Source organism: Phyllopteryx taeniolatus, chromosome 7 (genome assembly GCF_024500385.1).
Source record: "Phyllopteryx taeniolatus isolate TA_2022b chromosome 7, UOR_Ptae_1.2, whole genome shotgun sequence".
NCBI classification, from domain to species: Eukaryota; Metazoa; Chordata; class Actinopteri; order Syngnathiformes; family Syngnathidae; genus Phyllopteryx; species Phyllopteryx taeniolatus.
Genome location: NC_084508.1, coordinates 10,936,168 through 10,953,735, shown reverse-complemented (window position 1 = coordinate 10,953,735; position 17,568 = coordinate 10,936,168). Strand labels below are relative to the sequence as shown.

Genomic DNA, 17,568 nt, shown 5'->3' with positions numbered 1-17,568 from the left:
TTTGAAGCGGCCATTTTGTGTTCATTCCAGGGCTTGTACTTTGAAGAATTCGTATTATGGAATTCGGCCAAATGAGAATGAAAAGAGAGTGAATTAATGAATCGCCTTTTAAGGGAGGGGTCTTAGCATGCCTGAACCCTCCACCCCCACCCCCCCAGAAAAAGACACCAGTTTCACTGATCAACACAAAATTGGGAGACCATGTCTATTACAACAGGGATCATGTTAAAGTCAAAAGGACCCATACCCAAAATTAGACAGGAAGTTGGACATTGGTTGTTTTGAAGCAGAATTATTATTTTTTTGCCTCAGTTGTGTTAAGACTGCATTTAATCAACATCAAATTCTGTTACGAGACAGCGCAAATGCCAAATCACAAGTTAACAAGCTGTTGCTAATTCAGCTCGTCCTGTGTGTGTCCAGCTCAGAAAAGCTCTGGAGGAACTTACGGAACTTTCGTCAGAGAAGGAAGCGCTCGCGCAACGCTGCCAGGAGTTGGACCAGCAGGTGACTACGCTTCCTCTAAACACAGACGCGCATACACAAACTCGCCTGCGGGTTGGTGAAAACAAAATCTCGCCATTGTCTGGAGCTGCTGTGGCAGAAGGGCTGTGAGCTTATACAGTCTGCTGGGCGCTCTGCGGTCACACCGCGCTTGTCAGCAGGCACTGACCTCTCACGTCTCCAACTGGACTCTCGACAGATTCAGTTGTCCCCTTTGCCACCCCGCCTGGCCCCCCCGTTGGCCGCCAGGTAAGTCCAATGTGAGCGAAACTAAACGCCCGATGCAGTTTGGATGTTGACGCTAACTGGTGGATCCACTGGGACGCTTCACGGCCATACTGTGTGAATTTGAATAATTTTACACATATCGGATGTTGTAATTTAGTATTTGGTGGTACAGTGAATCCCTGCCTATTTGTGGTTCACTCCTCACACATTTAACTACAATAATCCTCGGCCTATTTGTGGTTCCTTATTCAGAAATTTTCCCATTCGTAGTTTTTTCTGTGGTACCTATCCTCAGCTATTCTTTGGAAACTTACCCTTCAAAGTTTTTGTGCTCTTTCTGTAACGGCTTGGAAATGCCGCTTAAGCCCTGGCAAATGGGAACTGAGCAGTTGGTGTCAAGAAAGTATGTTGAAGTGATAAATCTAGTATGTCAGGGATTAGCTAAATTTGGCCTGGGTTGTTAGTAAAATAAGTTAAGGAGAATCTTCTCGGTAACGTTTTTTTCCTCAAGTCCTCCCCTGTGAATAGCGGTGGTTTACTGTACTACTCAAAAAAATAAAAATAAAAAATGTGGGCTGACTAACTGCGTTTGTGCATGAATTAACTTGCACTCTTTGTATTAACCACTGCTAGAACTGTGAAGACTCTCATTCTCCGAGGTTACCGGTGTCTCTATTCTCGGAACTTCTTGCTCAGGTGGCCATTCTCCAAGAGGAGCATAACATCCTGCTGGCCGAGAACGATGTCCTGACCGACCGAGCCAATCAGCTGGACACCTTCGACGATCCCAACACGCCGTCGGGCAGGAAGCACAGCCAGTTACAGCAGCAGCTGGAAGCGTTGCAGGAGGAGAACTTCAGGTGGGTAACACCCCCTTATAACACCGCCACGAGTTGGAGACCGAAGCTGAGCCCCAAGAACTGGCATGTTTTTTCCAGGTTGGAGGCTGCCAAGGACGATTACAGGATCCACTGCGAGGAGCTGGAGAAGCAGCTGGTGGAAGTCCAGCACCGCAACGACGAGCTCACCGGCCTGGCGGAGGAGTCCCGATCGCTCAAAGACGAGCTGGACGTCCTCAGGTTTGTTTGTTGGTGCCCAAAGATAAAATGTTACAGGCTGGATTTCCTCTTCAAGTTCAAGTGCAATGGCACAACAGAAACAACAATCGCATCCTTACACGAGGTGTGGCACAAATGTTAATGATAATAAAGGGGGGCTTACGTGTGCTAACCACGACTGACCTGTGAGCGGCATCATCAGACTGACAGAAAATACAAATGAGAAGAAAGTGTAGTATTTAGCTTCCTGATTGGCTTTAGTTTTGTTTCAAGTCACAATTACAAAGTCTGTGACCCAACTCTGATGTTGACCACACACACTCGTAAGGATTTGCTATCGTACTATTTGTAGCTGGTTACGATTACGATTGCCAGCCCTCGGCATATCAGGGAGGTAATGTCACTCTTAACACAACCTAAATCACAGGATAATTGAGGATAATCTTTAGACATTCGGTAATCGGGTCTTTGTTGAGTTAATCGTAAAATGTAGGAAAATTGCTTCAATTGGTCCCCATTATCAGTATACTCTTATCCCGCCGAAGTGATATATCAATGTTTCATTTTGTCTTTTAGGAATTGTTCCGACCGGGTGGTGATGCTGGAGGCCTCGGTGGAGACGTACAAGCGAAAGCTGGAGAACCTGGGGGACCTGAAGAGGCAGATGAAGCTTTTAGAGGAGAACAACACCATCTACATGCAGAACACCGTCAGCCTGGAGGAGGAGCTGCGCAAGGCCAACGCCGCCCGTGCGCAGCTGGAGACGTACAAGCGCCAGGTGGAGCTGCCTATGGAAATGCCATTGAGCCTTTATTTCATATCCTTGAATTTTATTTTAAGGTCCATGTACTAGGACACTCTCTTTCCTCTCTAGTGAGAAAATTCAGTGCACTTGTAGAACTAAGATGCAATTGTAAAGTGACTCTGTCTTATTAGTAAAGTAGTTTTTTTCACCCCCCACTACAGGTGCCATTTTTAGCCTACTAGTAAGCAGTTAAGCCTTAGTGAACTACTGTGCTGCACCAGTACCACTAGTAGGCCCTACTGGTAGGCATGTGTCACTAGTAAGGCTTAAAAGCTACCCCTGGTTGTCAATTTAGCCAGCTAAAAATGCAAATTGGCCATCTTGGCATTTTTAGCTGACTAAATCCATCATTGCCGACAATATAATTTGGCCATTTGATTCAGGTAGCTAGCTATATGGGTGGAAGCAAGCTAGTTTATCTGGCCAATCGTCTCAACTACCAAGTCAAGATAGTCCGCTAGCATTTTATCTTGTTGGTATCATTATCGATCTATGGAAAGCAAACTTAGCCAGGAACTTTGCCGAAGTATAGCCCAAACTATAACTACAAAAGATTTCAGCATCATTTCAAAGTTGTCTTCCAACATTACCCAGAAAATAAATGGCCTAAAGATGATTTGATTTTGAAAAAAAACTATGAATTGATGCCTGGCGGGTCCATTCTGCTCGTGTCCTCCCCATCAGGTCCAAGAACTCCACAGAAAGTTGTCGGACGAGACGAGGCGAGCGGACAACCAGGCCTTTGAGATGAAGAAGCTGGAGGAGAAACACGAGTTGGTGGTGAAGGAGAAAGAGGTGCGACTCGCGAGGAAGAAGTCAGAGGATCATGGGAAACGGGAGCGGCATTTGTAACGTTTCTCTCCACTGGCAGCGCGTCATCGTGGAAAGAGACTCCCTGAAGGAACTCAATGAGGAACTTCGGTGCACCCAAGCGCAGCAGCGCCAGCTCTCCCAAGCAGGTACAGTGCAGCAGGAAGGCAGTCACAGAGCTTCACTTTTTTCCACAGCACAAATTCATTCCCCACCCCACATTACTAGACACAACATTTCATCATGAAAATGGGAATCTAGGCAGCACCCCAAGTTGGTAGCCCCAGATCTTGTACTTGTGAGGCAGGCCATCGCTGGAGAAGCTCTAAACCGGCCTCTCTTGACTGTTGGGGTGATGGTGTCTTTGACTTTAAAGTGAAACCTGTCCTCAGTAGCAGGTCTCGGAATTGTTCAGGTTTGAACTCCATCCTTGTCCGTGAGTTCAGTGAGTTCGACCAAGGCCTCTGATCCACCTGCCGGATGCCACTTGCCAGCACTGCGCTGGGACGCAGCTTTATTTTTTAAATATTGTCATTATGGCATATTGTGTGTAGCTCAATTTTAGAATAAGGCTGTAGCACACAAAACTAGCATTGATGTGACCGTGTTATATCCCTCGAGGAAACGGATAATTTAACGCAAACGGTACAGCAACCCGTAGACTAGACTGACATGGGAGTGGATTTTCTCCCAGAGAGTGTGAAGACATTCCCACAAAAGTTTACAGAATTTATAGGGGGCAGCAACTCGTTAATGGCATTTCATTTCAATGGGGGAAAAAAAGATTTGCGATATGAGCGTTGGCCTCACGAGCGTAGGTCTTAAACTCGTAGGTCAAGGCACCAATGTCCCTACTTCCTTTTACTGAATCTTGCTGTGATGCTGCTCATCCATCTCCCAAGTTCCAAAGGTCTCCAAGTCTTTCTCTCGTGTGCAGGGATGCTTCCTTGCAGGAGCCCCAGCCACGATAACCTGGCAGCAGAATTGATCCCCGTCGAGCACAGGTACAACGGCCCCGCCGACATACTCTGTCGGCTGCTGTGTGACCGCTGACTTTTTTTTGTTCGTTTGTGTTTTTGCTCGCTTCCAGAGAGAAGTTCATCAGGCTTCAGCACGAGAACAGGATGCTGAGAGTGCAGCAGGAGGAGATTGAGCGGGAGAAGATCGCCTCTCTGCAGGCTCAGCTGGAGGATGCGCACAAGAGTCACAGCCAACTGGACACAGAGAACAGGTTACTGGGCTGACTCCACTCTCCTTTAAGCGGGGTATGTGCCTACTGACGGTCGGGCCAAATTTCAGCAATTTCCGTCCGTTACGACTAACGTCAGCAAAGTCCCGAACGTCTTAAATGACACCTGCACAACTCCACGTGAGAAAAGACTCTGACCTAGCTGAAGGAGGTCCGGTGTTACGCTTCGATCTATGCTGTTCGACGGCTCATTTTATGATGATAAGTTGTTGAAAATGTAACATTTTAATTCATTAATAATCATGTTTACACACTTTTTGTGAAAAAAGGGGACATTTTCTAAGAGGATCCACTTCCACATTAGCTGTAAAAAAAAATAATAATAATAATAAAAAAACATCCAAAAATCATTATCTGTAAAAAAAAAAAAAAAAAAAAAAAAAAAAAAAAAAAAAAATCTGGAAGTTGTGAGTTAAAAAAAAACAAAAAAAACTTGTTTCAAAGCTTGTTTGGTAACATGAAAAACCAAAGTAAACCCAAGGCAAAAAACAAAATGCCAAACTTTTATTTTCTTTTTCTATAAGCAGAGAGGAAAACCCGATTAAAGTCGGAAATTCGCACACACATATTTAAAGATTATTATCATTATTAGTAGTAGTAGATGAGAAATGGAGGAAATGCAAACTGTTCACTGTTAACCTATCTAGTAACTACATACTGTAGCTCCGGCAAATAATTTTTCTTGTCATTATTATTGTGGGAAAGGACTTGTTTAACACATTGTACAAACACTCAACACAACCAGCTGTGCCTCTATTAGTGCCCGGCAACAGCAGCAGCTTCAGCGAGCTTCTTAATTGGCTGTCGTACCATTACGCCTCACAATCTGACAATCTGAAGTCTGCCGATTATCCAGAATTGGTGTTGACTTTAGGATTTTTGGTTGAACAGGTGTAAAATTCCAGAATGTTGACCATTTTCCAAGCAGATCGAGGAGGAAAAATCACTTTTAACACACCCCACAGCCCAGGATAATCTTTCAGAGATATATGATAATTGGGCCTTTGCTGACTTTGCTCACTCGTGAGGGAAAATTCTAAAATTGGCCCAATCGTCGGTATGTGTATACCTACTTTAAATGTATATAACAGGTTTAACATTTACAATTGTTGGCTCCGTTTTTCGAGCAGGTCGGGGAGGAAAACTCACTCTTTGCACAGCCCCACCTATAGGATGATTGCTCAGGATAATCTTCTAGAGACATCTGTAAATTGGGCCTTTGCTGACTTTGATCGCTAGCGAGTGCAAATGTTCAAATTTGGCCCAATTGTTTGTACAGTATGTGTGTGTACCCCACTTTGCTCGAGTCCCCCTGACTACATCTTTACACTGTTGTGTCTTGCTGTAACCTCCTTGCTGCATGTGTCCTCCTCCTCCTTTTCCTTTTCCCCTCAATGTGCAGATTGAGTCGCCAGCGGGTCAGCGAGCTACAGCAGCAGGTTGAGGATCTCCAGAAGGCTCTGCAGAGTCAGGCCGTCAAGCCCGATGACGTGAGTGCACCGACAGTCCCATCAGAAAAGTGTTTGAATCGATATTAAGTATTATTTCTACTTTTTTTTTTCTCCCCATAGTCAAACCTGAAGCGGAAACTGGATGCGCACATGTAAGCATCAGTGACTGTCAGGAGTGACGTCGAAAGATGTACCGGGGGTACTCGGTTGACGACGGGTTTACGGAACGTGCCGAAGTCCGTCACGGACCGATGCTAACAGAGTTGTCGTAATTACAGTAAATATTTGTATGAAAAACACTTTTAGGTCACAAGTTTAAACTATCAAAAGCAAAACCGTAAATACGGCGCTAAATGAGCGTGCCTTCTCTAGTCTTACACCGCCCAGGAAACTAGTTCATTGTGCGCCATTCGTATGTTGGCACCATTGTTCATTCACAGCCTTTCCGATGAAGCTTCAAATTGAATTCAGGTGCATCCAGTTTATCCTGTAAGTTTAGATAATTGGACAGAATTTAGAAAGGTATGCACCTGTCTAATTGTGGTTTGATAAATAAATTTGCAGAAATAATAATTAAAGAAAAGACAAATTATTTATTCCCCCCCCATTTTGGAAGCACAGGAGGAGGAAAAAGTGAAGTGCTGTTAATACTTTGCGGATGTACTGTAAGCAGACAGGTTTCCTTAACAGCTCGCGTTTCCTCAGGGTCCAGCTGAATGAGGCTCAGGACGAAATAATGAAGAAGAAAGAACTGCTGGAGGACCTGCAGCCCGACAACACTCAGAACTGTGAGTGTCGCGGCGACACGCGGCCTCACCGCCACAGGGCTTCCGCTTACCAGTCCAATTGTTTTGGTTAGCGTTAAAGGTGGACGAGCTCATGGCTGCACTGAAGAAGAAGGATGACGACATGAGGGCCATGGAGGAAAGGTACAAAATGTACCTGGAGAAAGCTCGCAATGTGAGTCGTTTGGAGGTTTGCTCTCCTTGGTGCACGAGTGAAGAAGCTGAGGGCGTTGAGCCTTTGCGTCCTTGACTCCAGGTGATCCGAGCTCTCGACCCTAAACTGAACCCTGCCACCGCTGAGATCCACGCTCTGAGGAACCAGCTGGCAGACCGAGACAAGCAAATCCTCAACCTTGAGGTAATTCTGCTCCGTGTGTCCTTTGAACTCTTGCCATCACATTTGCAGAAAGCAAAACTGTAATCATTTGAAATGATACAATCATTGATTAATTTCTGTACATTCTTAAATGACAATGTTCTGACATATGCAATTTGCTTAATACTAATGAGTGACTTGAGTACGTTTGTGGCTGGAGGGATAGTTTCTGTTTGATTAAATCAGAGGATGCCATTTTAAGGCATTGCAGAAAGGCATGAATAGTTCTGGCTATGTTCTTACCGCAGTGATTCTCAAAGTGTAGTAATAGTACCACTAGAGGCACGTGGCTTCCCGTCTACTGTTAAGTCAAGAAAATCACTGAATGAAATGTTCATACTGTGCATAATGTTACAATGGCTAAAACTTTAAAAAAAAAATAATAATATTTTTTTTTTATTCCAGTCCAGTTTAGTTGTACAGTCATTCCTCGCTATATTCTGGTTCAGTTATGGCAGATTCAGTGCCTTGCGGAATTCTTTAATTTTAAAATTTTTTGACAGGTCAGTGTAGTGCAGTTACTCACTTCATAATAAGGTAAATTGGGCTATTATTCTTAGCAGAAGAAGAAGACTTACTGAAAAAGGACCAGAAAGCAACTGTTTAAAACACAAGCCACAGTCAGAGTTTTATCAAATCAATTCAAAAATACCAAACTTAGCCCCATTAATAGCTAATGCGTGTACACACTCATAACAATATGGACAAGAACAAAAGTGGGTAAAGAGTAACATTTAGCTTTTTTTTTTTTTTTTTTTTTTTTTTACAACTACAGCGCTGTAGTTAAAAACATCTCTGCAATGACTTCTGGGTTCCCATAATGTTTTTCGCTGAATTGATTGCCAGGACCGTCAGTATGAGGAACAGCGCCAATGCTTACGAAATCGCCTGGGCTGTTATTCATCCCACTCAGGGAACACACGCCCGCCTACAATAGACATGTGCTTGTGCAGAGTGTGTGGATGGTGACCTCATGTGGATGAAGAAAATACTTGCACCTCTCTAGAATATCACGTTGACATTGAATTGCTTATTTGAAACTTATGAATTTATACGATGACATAAATAATTAGTTCCTGCTTTGCCGATTTAATTTATTGGGAGGGTTTTCTGGACCTTGATAAACCTGGGCATGCTATATTTAACTTTAAGTAAAAAAAAAAAAAAAAATCCTATAATTAAGTACAGTGTTAATGTTTAAACAGCATAATGTTACAGGGTCTTACGATAATATGCTCATATAATAATAATAATAATATACTGTAACTTTTTACGGATAAAACCTCCTGTTTTTAATGAAGACCTGGACCGACTACGTTACGGTATTTTAATGTCGGTCATGATGGTGGTACTTGGAGAGCCAAGTAGTTTTTAAGGTGAGGCGATCATCACATTTAGTTTTGGTCTTCATACAGTCACCATCCCGTTCGCAAGTCACATAAAAACTTACTAAAATGCGTCCAATGCCGCCCTGCAGCGTCAGTGCGAGCAGGCCCGACTGCGCGAATATGAGGAGAAGCTGATCGTCTCGGCTTGGTACAACAAGGTAAGGTCAAAGATGTGATTCCGAAGCCGCCGTCCACGCCGACGTTACGCACAGGAACACGCTGTCTCCCCTCAGAGTCTGAACTTTCAGAAGCTGGCCATCGAGTCGCGTCTCGGCGGCCGCGTCGGCTCCGCGCAGTCCCCCGGCCAGTCCTTCTTGTCCCAACAGCGGCAAGTGTCCAACGCCCCTCGCCGGGCGCTCTCCATCAGCGTGCCCAGCGCCACCTCCAAATAGAGGCACTCGGAGCCACGTGCCTCCCCTTATTTAGCTAAAACGGTGGTTCCCAACCTTTCTTGAGCCGAGGCACATTTTTTTTTTTTACTCGAAGAACCTCACAGTACGCCACCAAACAAAAATGTCACAAAAAATATACAGTACACACTGCTCATGAAAAGTTAGCGATTTGGGCGTCGGGGGGAAATTTTAGCATGAACCTCAAATGCACTTCCTGACCCCGCATATTCACAGTCCAGCATTTGCAAATTCACATTCACGGACGTATTTGGCCGGAACTTATCCTGTGTTGCTTGCTGAAAAATTCCCCCTTCAAAATTCACACAAAAGTATTGCTTTGTAGGCATCTTTGTGCCAAGGAACTATGTTGAGTGAGTTGAGGAGTTTCATTTAGACAAAAGTAGCATCTACAGGTAATTGTAAACCTTTTTAGAGGGTTGGATTTCCTCTATTTGTGGTCGGGCTTGGAACAATTTGGTGAAATTGGCTCATTTCCCGCGACACACTGCCGCGGCTTAAGTGGTTGGGAATCACTGAGCTAATCACCCTCAAGTGACCTTAAACACGTCAGCACCTGGGGGTCTGGTGAAGGATGAGGCCGACGAGTACTCTGATGACGGGACTCGAGGCCGCCCAGCTTATCCGACATTAGCCAGAACGTCGGGAATGTTTTCCCACGCTGACTGAATGGAATGCTCACAACCTTTAAATACTTAACAGAAGGAGGTCCAAGCTCCATTTCTGTCCATGGTGACACATGGCCCGTTTGGTAGATTTGGTGCCGGCCAGTAAGTTACTTATGTATGTAGCGATGCGTAACAATATAAAAGTTGATCTAATGACTGACGAACAATCAGGAGGCCAGAAATCCAGCATGTGTCATGTTATTAGACATGGAGTTGCACTGCTAATGTTATGTGAATTGAACACCAGCGTTTTTATCCAAGCGGGCCACACAGGATTGAGCTAATTCATACAAGTTATAATGCGAACACGACAGTTGAAATCATTAAGCATAGTTTTGAATCACGGGTGTTGACGCTCTGGGGTTTGTTTAGGTGCTTTAATCTGACACAAGGCAGGCTCGTCCTGTCCGGATGTGTTAATATGCAAATATGCCTAGTGCAGATTCTTGTATGTTATCAAATAGCACAGTGCACTTAAGTATATGTAATTTTGGGGGGTAAAAAAAAATAATAAAAATGTTTGAATGAAATGTTTTAAAGCAATATTGTGAATAAATTAAGCGCTTTTCTGAAACCTGAGTACATTCTTTGACGTCATCCTGAGCAGTTTACAGGATACACAATCTGGTAAACATGATGAGAGCGGCTCCCGTTCTGCCTGGCGCCGTCTCACGTACCGGTACACTGCTGCCACCGTCGTCATTCGTGATATGTTCCTTGGCCTTCAAGTCTTGTGAACTGTGGGAAATCACTGGCTTTAATTCGATTACAATGAAAGACCAACTGCGCAAGAGCTTTTGTTTTTTAAGTTCCTGTAAAGTGAAAGTCTTTTTTTTTTTTCTTCTTCTTCTTCTTCCTGCTTTCCATGCATTTGATTTTGAAATTGTGACAACGTTTGGATTAATGCGGGATATTGTGACACGAAAAACCCGAAAGATCAGCTCCTCACATTTTGAGTCAGGTAGCACTGAAAACGTTTGGCGCCGCACTTGGCATTGAATGAGCAGCACAGGCTCAACTTCAGCATCCACAAGGCGAAGGTGAGGAAGAACAGGGTGCTTTTAAAAGACAAACGGGGATTGGCATTTCGTGGCAATGATGAGACCGCAATCTCTTCCAATTGTGGCAACTATGTCAGGCTATTACATTCTTTTGCTGGGAAAGATGAAGTCGGGCATTTGACCACGTCCACCGTGTTTTTCCGCCTGTCAAACAGAACAAACAGCCTCCTTAAATCTGATCTTCGGCACCCACCGCCCTAAACAAATATTGTTCATTCTCTGCAATGAAGATTGAAAATAGTCGGAATACGACCGATACAGGATGACTCTCCTCCTTGGCAATCATCTCCATTGAAGCGGCCAGACTTTTGAAAATGAAGGTAAAGGATGATTTTTTTTTTTTTTTTTTTTTTGACAGAGATATTCTTGCAGAAGGACAGGCGCACGGACTTCATATTCAAATAAAGGTAAGACCAAATGCTATTTTAATAAAAAAAAAAAAAATAAATAAATCAAACACGAATGTGACCTTGTATTCAATATTGTGTTTCTCTTCTTCAAACAGGCTGGATTGAAGCATAATTAAAACCTTGGAAAACAAATGTTTCAATTAAGCTCAAATTTGAAATATAGGGTAATCTTCTATTTTGGATTCATACTTAGTTATGAGATTCCAGAAGAGTCAGCGCCTCGCCAGGCATGCACGTCACTGTCGTTGGCCTCCAAATCTCACATACTGTACGCTAAATGGGGCAGCAGTGGCAAGCGTGTTACAGTAACCGCCTCTTGACAGATTTAAGCCATTCAATTTTATTTTAAAAAAGGACTCACATTATTGGATTTCATTGATTAAAAAAAAATCCCTATGCAAAAGAAGACGGAATAACCTCCAGACAGATGTCGATTAGACCTAGCATTAAAACAGCACTACATCTATACCACCCAATAATAAAAACAAATGTACGAAAAATGGCTTTGACATCCTTTTAGAAACTGTATCGCAAAAAGTTACAGGTGTTAGCTCTAAAACCGCAGAAGACTTAACAATTTCATCTTTTTTTTTTCCATCCCACAACTAGGCACATAAAAACGCCATCAACCCACCCCGCCCTCGAGTCTTCACCTCCCACCAAGTCTGGTTTACAGTACAGTACATCTATGAGCATCATGGACATGTGCAATGATGTCAGGACTTCTTAAATACAAACTTTTTTTTTTTTTTAATCTTAAGGATGGTGGAAGAAAGCAACCAATCATGGAAAACATCCACAGTCATTAAAGGAATCATGCTAGACACACATCAAGTAGATATAGGAAGTCAACACAAACATGTTACAACAACAGCTTTTTCCATATTACTATTATTATTTTTTTTATTTTTTTTGAGAATGACAATTAGAACATGTACAACTCAACTGAAAAAGGGACATATTTTAGGTGGAAATATGTGTATAAAAAACATCATCAAACTGATATTTGTCTTGAAAGCTTTAGGGTTACAAAATAGTAAAAAAAAAAAAAAAGGAAATTGGAAAAAAATAATTTATATACAGCGGACCCCAAACTGATAGTTGTCTTGAAAGCATTACAGTTACAAAATAGTAAAAAAAAAAAGGAAGTTGGAAAAAATTATGCAGTTCGAAAAGTTCATTTATTTGCAGATTTTTTTTTAATTTTTTTTTTTTTAACCAGTTTCTTTTGTTTTTCTTTTTTTTAGGGGGGTGGGGGCAACCCCAAACTGATATTTGTCTTGAAAGCATTAGAGTTACAAAATAGTAAAAAAAAAAAAAGCAAGTTGGAAAAAATTATATACATGCAGTGGACCTTCAAGTTAAAAAAACTGCAAATTCATCTATTTGCAGATTTTTTTTAATTCATTATTATTATTATTATTATTTTATTGTTTTGGAGGGAACCAACCCCCAAAAACACTTGTTGGCGGTATATCCCCGCTTATTCAAGATTGTTTGAGTATATATCAGTACCTCCAGGAATTCGTGATCGCAACTATTAACGCAATTTTAACCAAGCCCCGTGAATTCTGCGATGTGCTGCAATTTTACCAAATCACTGCGACTTTGCCGCAAATTTGACCAATCACCTAAGCCTCCTTTCGCCCAAACCTCTACGTGACATGTGCCTCATAGTATTCACTTCCTTGTTGACGTTTGAGATGAAGCCATGCTACGCAAAATGCTCACTCACATCTACAGACAAATATTATTGCCAAGGTTCGTGAGAGTCAGTTTCCAGGTGTTCTCCACGAAACCCATTATTCTCATAGTAGTAGTTCTTTCCTGGTGTGGTTTTTTTTCAGTTGGATTGCACATGTAGGTCACATTAGTAGTCCCCCCCCCCCCCCCCCCCCCCAGCTATTTTAACAGGGCTGCGTTGACTTTCTATGTAACTCACACTGTTTGTTGCAGAAGTGAAAGTGCATACAAAACATGATATTACACCAGAAGACCAAAGTGCGCCACCACTTTTAATATGGCGATTGCCTTATCCTGCAGGGCGCCCCGTGTAGGTCCTCATGTTTTTTGTCTTTATAATCATCATTGTGGCATGTTATTGGACTCAGTAAGGCAGAAGATGCAGGACAGGGAAAAATAAATCACAAAAAAAAAGGAAGAGCATTTTAAAGTGAGGAGTTGAACTTGCTTGCTTGAAGAAGCATAAAAAAGTTCTTGTCGTCCCGGTGAGCAGATATGAAGAAAAGTTAGTGTCAGCCATGAGTTAGTTTGAACATTTTCCTCACTGGGAAGCGTTTTTGTTGTTGTCCTCTATGTGCAGGATCTTGCACAGTTCGGGAGACATGTAGTAGGGTCTGGATTGGGAACCGTCGTTCCGCTCCAGGTCTTCGCCTGACGACCGCCATCCAGTGCGGGGAAAAAAAGCAGAAACGAGAGCATCAGGCAGGGAGACAAAGCAAAGTAGAGTAGCTCAGTGAGGAAATAAATCTTCACAACAGTCATTAAAAAATTGTGTATTTGCCAATCCTCATCGTCTCTTCAGCTTTTTAGGTGTTTAGAAAAGCTATCTGTTAGTCAACAATACCGCACGCTGCTGAATTGAAATGAAAACACTCTAGTTTCAGCGAACAAGTAGCAAGTGCAAACATGATCTTACAATTTTTTTTCTACATTGGGCTGATGAGGACATTCAGCAAATGGAACGTCGCCATTCACACGGACAAATTTAGCATAACAACTCACAGTCAGAAGCCGTAATGAATTCATCATGATGCACAAACATTTTGATTCATTACATTCTACAAACCCCAATTCCAATTAAGTTGGGATGTTGTAAATAGAAACTGTATACAATGATTTGCAAATCCTTTTCAACCTATATTCATTTGAATCCACTGCAAGATATTTGATGTTCAAACTGATAAATTAGGTTTTTTTTCCCCAAATATTGACTCATTTTGAATTTGATGCCTGATCCGTGTCACTGCATGTCATGGAAAATAAGGGTACTTACAAAAGCACAGGAACAGTGTGTCCACGCACATGGAGTAGACGCTAAAAAAGCCATGTGCAACCAAGTAGGATCCCAATATCACCGACTGGATGAACAAGGGGGGGGGGGGGGGGGAAACAAATCACAAACGCATTCGGGTCGGAAAAGAAGAGGACATGCTCACTTTTGGTTAAGCCTGATTTGAAAATATTCCTTACCACAAAAGGGATCCAATAGAAGTTTAGGGACGGCGCCTCCCCTTCAATGAGGGGGATTTTACGGGTGAAGAAGAAAAATGCAAGCACACCTGGTGCACATGAAAAAAGAAGGGAAACAAGTTTGAGTGAATTTGCAAACACGAGTATACGAAAAATGAGATGGCTGACTCACCGACGCTTCCTGCAATGAGCAGTTTCCCCAAGAATAGCAAAAAGTCGGTCACCTTGTCCAGGACAGCGACCCTACAAGCGGACAGAGCGCACACACACACACACACACACACAACCTTGAATGTACATACATGATTGACACATTCGAGTCAATTCAAGTCATTCCAGACTCCTGGCCAGCAGGAAATATTTGCACTTGGAACTTTTTTTTTTTTTTTTCAATTATTCTATTCTATTAATTGTAAATTACTGGATTTTGACAGATTTTTAAAGGCCTACAGAAAATTGAGTTCTTTGGCTATTAAACACGAAACCTAGCAAAAGTAAGATAAGACGCTCTTCTTTCATCAGAAAAATAAATAAAATTTCTACCTTTTTCTGTTCTTTAGTTATCTGCAGTAGAACTTTAGATCTGCAGAAAGGAGCTTTTTGAGATACTTTTCTAGATTTTTGACATAGATGCTAATATATTTTGCTTTTGTGGCAGCTCAAACATCTAAAAAGCACGCTCCTTCGAAACAACATCAAAACACTAAAAAAAAGACACTTTGCTTGCAAAATAATTTATTTACAAGTGGAACGCAAACATTTACAATTTTCAAATTGACAATGTACGAACTTTGGAGTACGTATAAGAGTAGGTGTGTGAGGAAAAAAATGTGGCTTTCAAACTTGCACAAGTAAGCAAGCCCATTCAAAATTTCCGCATCAATTTTCTACTTTATATTTCTAATCAATTACAATACTCACACGGAGATTGACTTGATCTTGAATAATATACTTAATACTCTGTAATAGCCAGGTTTACTTTTCACATTGTAAAAACATGTAGAATTGTGCGTTGTGTCCCATCGCAAGCATTGGTGGTTCAGTGGTAGAATTCTCGCCTGCCACGCGGGAGGCCCGGGTTCGATTCCCGGCCAATGCAAGCTCAGTTTTTGCTTCATTCCACGAGTGACCGATGACTTCTGTTCTCTGCTTCATCGATTTTATTTCTTATGCATCCAAAATGTCTCCAAGAAAGGCGGATTGGATGAACTGTTGTAACGTGATTCCAGGCAAAGGAGCCGAACGCTACTAATTCGCACTGACACGAGCTCTCTAAATCGTGCAGAAAAATTCAGTTTCAATAAGAAATGGGAGGCATGAAATGACAACCATGTTTTTAGTTATTAAATACTGTGAGAATGTCATTCTACAAGGACGGAATGCGCATGTAAGGACGGAGTCTTGCAACTGTTGCGTCATGTGAGCATTGGTGGTTCAGTGGTAGAATTCTCGCCTGCCACGCGGGAGGCCCGGGTTCGATTCCCGGCCAATGCAACCTCCACTTTTGCTTTGTTTCTCTCATGGCATTAGTAAAGGATGAGTCCTGTCTGTCTGTCTTTTGGTTGTCCGATGTTTGGCTTAAGCTGTGAACAAAAATGTAAGTCACGAGCACTAGAATTTGGCAGCAATCTTCAAAACAAGCAGGAGAAGTGATCGCGTCGCCTCAAGCTTTATAATATTGCCAATTGAAGTCAAAACATGAAACCGTTTCACAGGCATGTTCATATAATACCACAATTGTCCCCTGGTCAAATATGTAAGCATTGGTGGTTCAGTGGTAGAATTCTCGCCTGCCACGCGGGAGGCCCGGGTTCGATTCCCGGCCAATGCAAGCAATCCTTTTTTTTTTTTTTTTTTTTCTTCCCATGGCATAAGTATCAGTACTGTCGATCTGTGCTTCACTAGGCCGATGTTAAGTCTTAAGATGTGAGGACAAATTGAAGTTAGGAGGACCAAAAGGTCGAAACTTAATTTACAACTACGCTTGCACGTCTGCTCCTCACTCTGAGCAGAGCAGACAGGCCCCTCCCCCGAAACCTTCAGGGACTTTCTTTGCTCATGCAGCCAGCTTGTGATTGGGGCAAGGGTGTGTGTATGAGGACTCAGGAGGAGAGCCACAGTATTCGAATGTGCCAATATGGCCTTGTGGCATTGAATGAATGAACTATTTTTGGGATTTATTTTTCAGGACTTCAGGACCTGAAGTGGGCGATCCCTTCCCTCAGGTAGGCACTACCAATCAATGCAAACTTGAACTAGCAGACATTCCAACAGCTTCTTCCCTCTTGCAATCAACTTCTTAAACAGCTAACCTACAATGCCATTGCAACATGCTGCCAATTTTTGTTGTCACATTTCTGTGGGGGCAATTATACATTACTCGTGCACTCACTGTAGTAGCCTCGCCACGCTGCACTATTTGCATATCTGTTGTTGACCAATAATGCCCACTCATGCCCAGAGTAGCATCTGGACCACTTGCACACTGACTGAGGAGTATCTGCAACATTTGCACAATCAACACTGCCCCAGATTATCGCACTACTAGTCACTTTAAACTGCATACACTCCTTTATTGCTCAGTGACTGTTTTTTGTCAATGTCTTTGTCTCAAAAGTGTTCTCTGTCAATTGTCTGTTGTCGTACGTGTTCGGTCCGGACGACCTGAGACAAATTCCTTGTGTGTTTTTTGGACATACTTGGCAAATAAAGATGATTCTGATTCTGATTACATTTTGTCCTTATTATTTAACCACTGGTTGCATTTTAGTTTGCCATGTGGCAGGCCTAGGTTGGATTCCCATCCAATGCAAGCTAAGGTTTTGCCTCATTTCTCTCATGGCATGAATAAAGCATCTGCGTGATCTGTCCTTTTGTGGTCGATTTCATGTCTTGATCTGTGAGCAAAAACTTGAGTTACAAGCACCAGATGTTGGCAGCAAACCACAACAAGCAGCAGATAGTGAAGTGCTCTCTTCAAGCGGCATATCGCAACTTTAACTTACGAACGTCCAAAAGCTAACAATGAAAAAATGTAAGCATTGGTGGTTCAGTGGTAGAATTCTCGCCTGCCACGCGGGAGGCCCGGGTTCGATTCCCGGCCAATGCAACCTCCACTTTTGCTTTTATTTCATGGCATGAGTAAAGTATCA

The 17,568-nt window shown here is 42.6% G+C and overlaps 2 protein-coding genes and 4 non-coding genes across 15 annotated transcripts in view; 5 read left to right on the top strand and 1 right to left on the bottom strand.

Moving 5' to 3' along the window:
- Positions 1-17,568, top strand: part of hook1 (hook microtubule-tethering protein 1) — a 41,332-nt gene that overhangs the window by 7,177 nt on the left and 16,587 nt on the right. For 7 of the 9 annotated variants that reach the window (XM_061778319.1, XM_061778317.1, XM_061778321.1 and 4 more), the window contains 16 exons: positions 424-507; positions 1,429-1,592; positions 1,671-1,811; positions 2,367-2,568; positions 3,280-3,390; positions 3,467-3,554; positions 4,343-4,409; positions 4,496-4,636; positions 6,057-6,144; positions 6,226-6,257; positions 6,811-6,893; positions 6,965-7,065; positions 7,147-7,248; positions 8,744-8,812; positions 11,152-11,200; positions 16,605-16,641. In XM_061778319.1, the coding sequence (XP_061634303.1) occupies positions 424-507; positions 1,429-1,592; positions 1,671-1,811; positions 2,367-2,568; positions 3,280-3,390; positions 3,467-3,554; positions 4,343-4,409; positions 4,496-4,636; positions 6,057-6,144; positions 6,226-6,257; positions 6,811-6,893; positions 6,965-7,065; positions 7,147-7,248; positions 8,744-8,812; positions 11,152-11,200; positions 16,605-16,641 (1,559 nt within the window). Of the gene's footprint in view, positions 1-423; positions 508-1,428; positions 1,593-1,670; positions 1,812-2,366; positions 2,569-3,279; positions 3,391-3,466; positions 3,555-4,342; positions 4,410-4,495; positions 4,637-6,056; positions 6,145-6,225; positions 6,258-6,810; positions 6,894-6,964; positions 7,066-7,146; positions 7,249-8,743; positions 8,813-8,887; positions 10,307-11,151; positions 11,201-11,298; positions 11,558-16,604; positions 16,642-17,568 lie in introns of those variants that run through there. The other 2 variants (XM_061778320.1, XM_061778318.1) reach the window with 2 other exon arrangements.
- The window catches only part of LOC133480396 (choline transporter-like protein 5-B), a 59,029-nt gene continuing 54,545 nt past the window's right edge, over positions 13,085-17,568 (bottom strand). For both annotated transcript variants that reach the window (XM_061778327.1, XM_061778328.1), the window contains 4 exons: positions 14,589-14,659; positions 14,417-14,505; positions 14,220-14,304; positions 13,085-13,597 (listed from right to left, as the gene is read on the bottom strand). In XM_061778327.1, the coding sequence (XP_061634311.1) occupies positions 13,488-13,597; positions 14,220-14,304; positions 14,417-14,505; positions 14,589-14,659 (355 nt within the window). In that variant the 3' untranslated portion in view covers positions 13,085-13,487. The remainder of the gene's footprint in view (positions 13,598-14,219; positions 14,305-14,416; positions 14,506-14,588; positions 14,660-17,568) is intronic.
- trnag-gcc (transfer RNA glycine (anticodon GCC)) lies at positions 15,445-15,515 on the top strand. Its single transcript has one exon. It is a non-coding gene; the product is annotated as a tRNA-Gly (tRNA).
- Positions 15,840-15,910, top strand: trnag-gcc (transfer RNA glycine (anticodon GCC)). The gene has a single exon. It is a non-coding gene; the product is annotated as a tRNA-Gly (tRNA).
- trnag-gcc (transfer RNA glycine (anticodon GCC)) lies at positions 16,177-16,247 on the top strand. The gene has a single exon. It is a non-coding gene; the product is annotated as a tRNA-Gly (tRNA).
- Positions 17,455-17,525, top strand: trnag-gcc (transfer RNA glycine (anticodon GCC)). The gene has a single exon. It is a non-coding gene; the product is annotated as a tRNA-Gly (tRNA).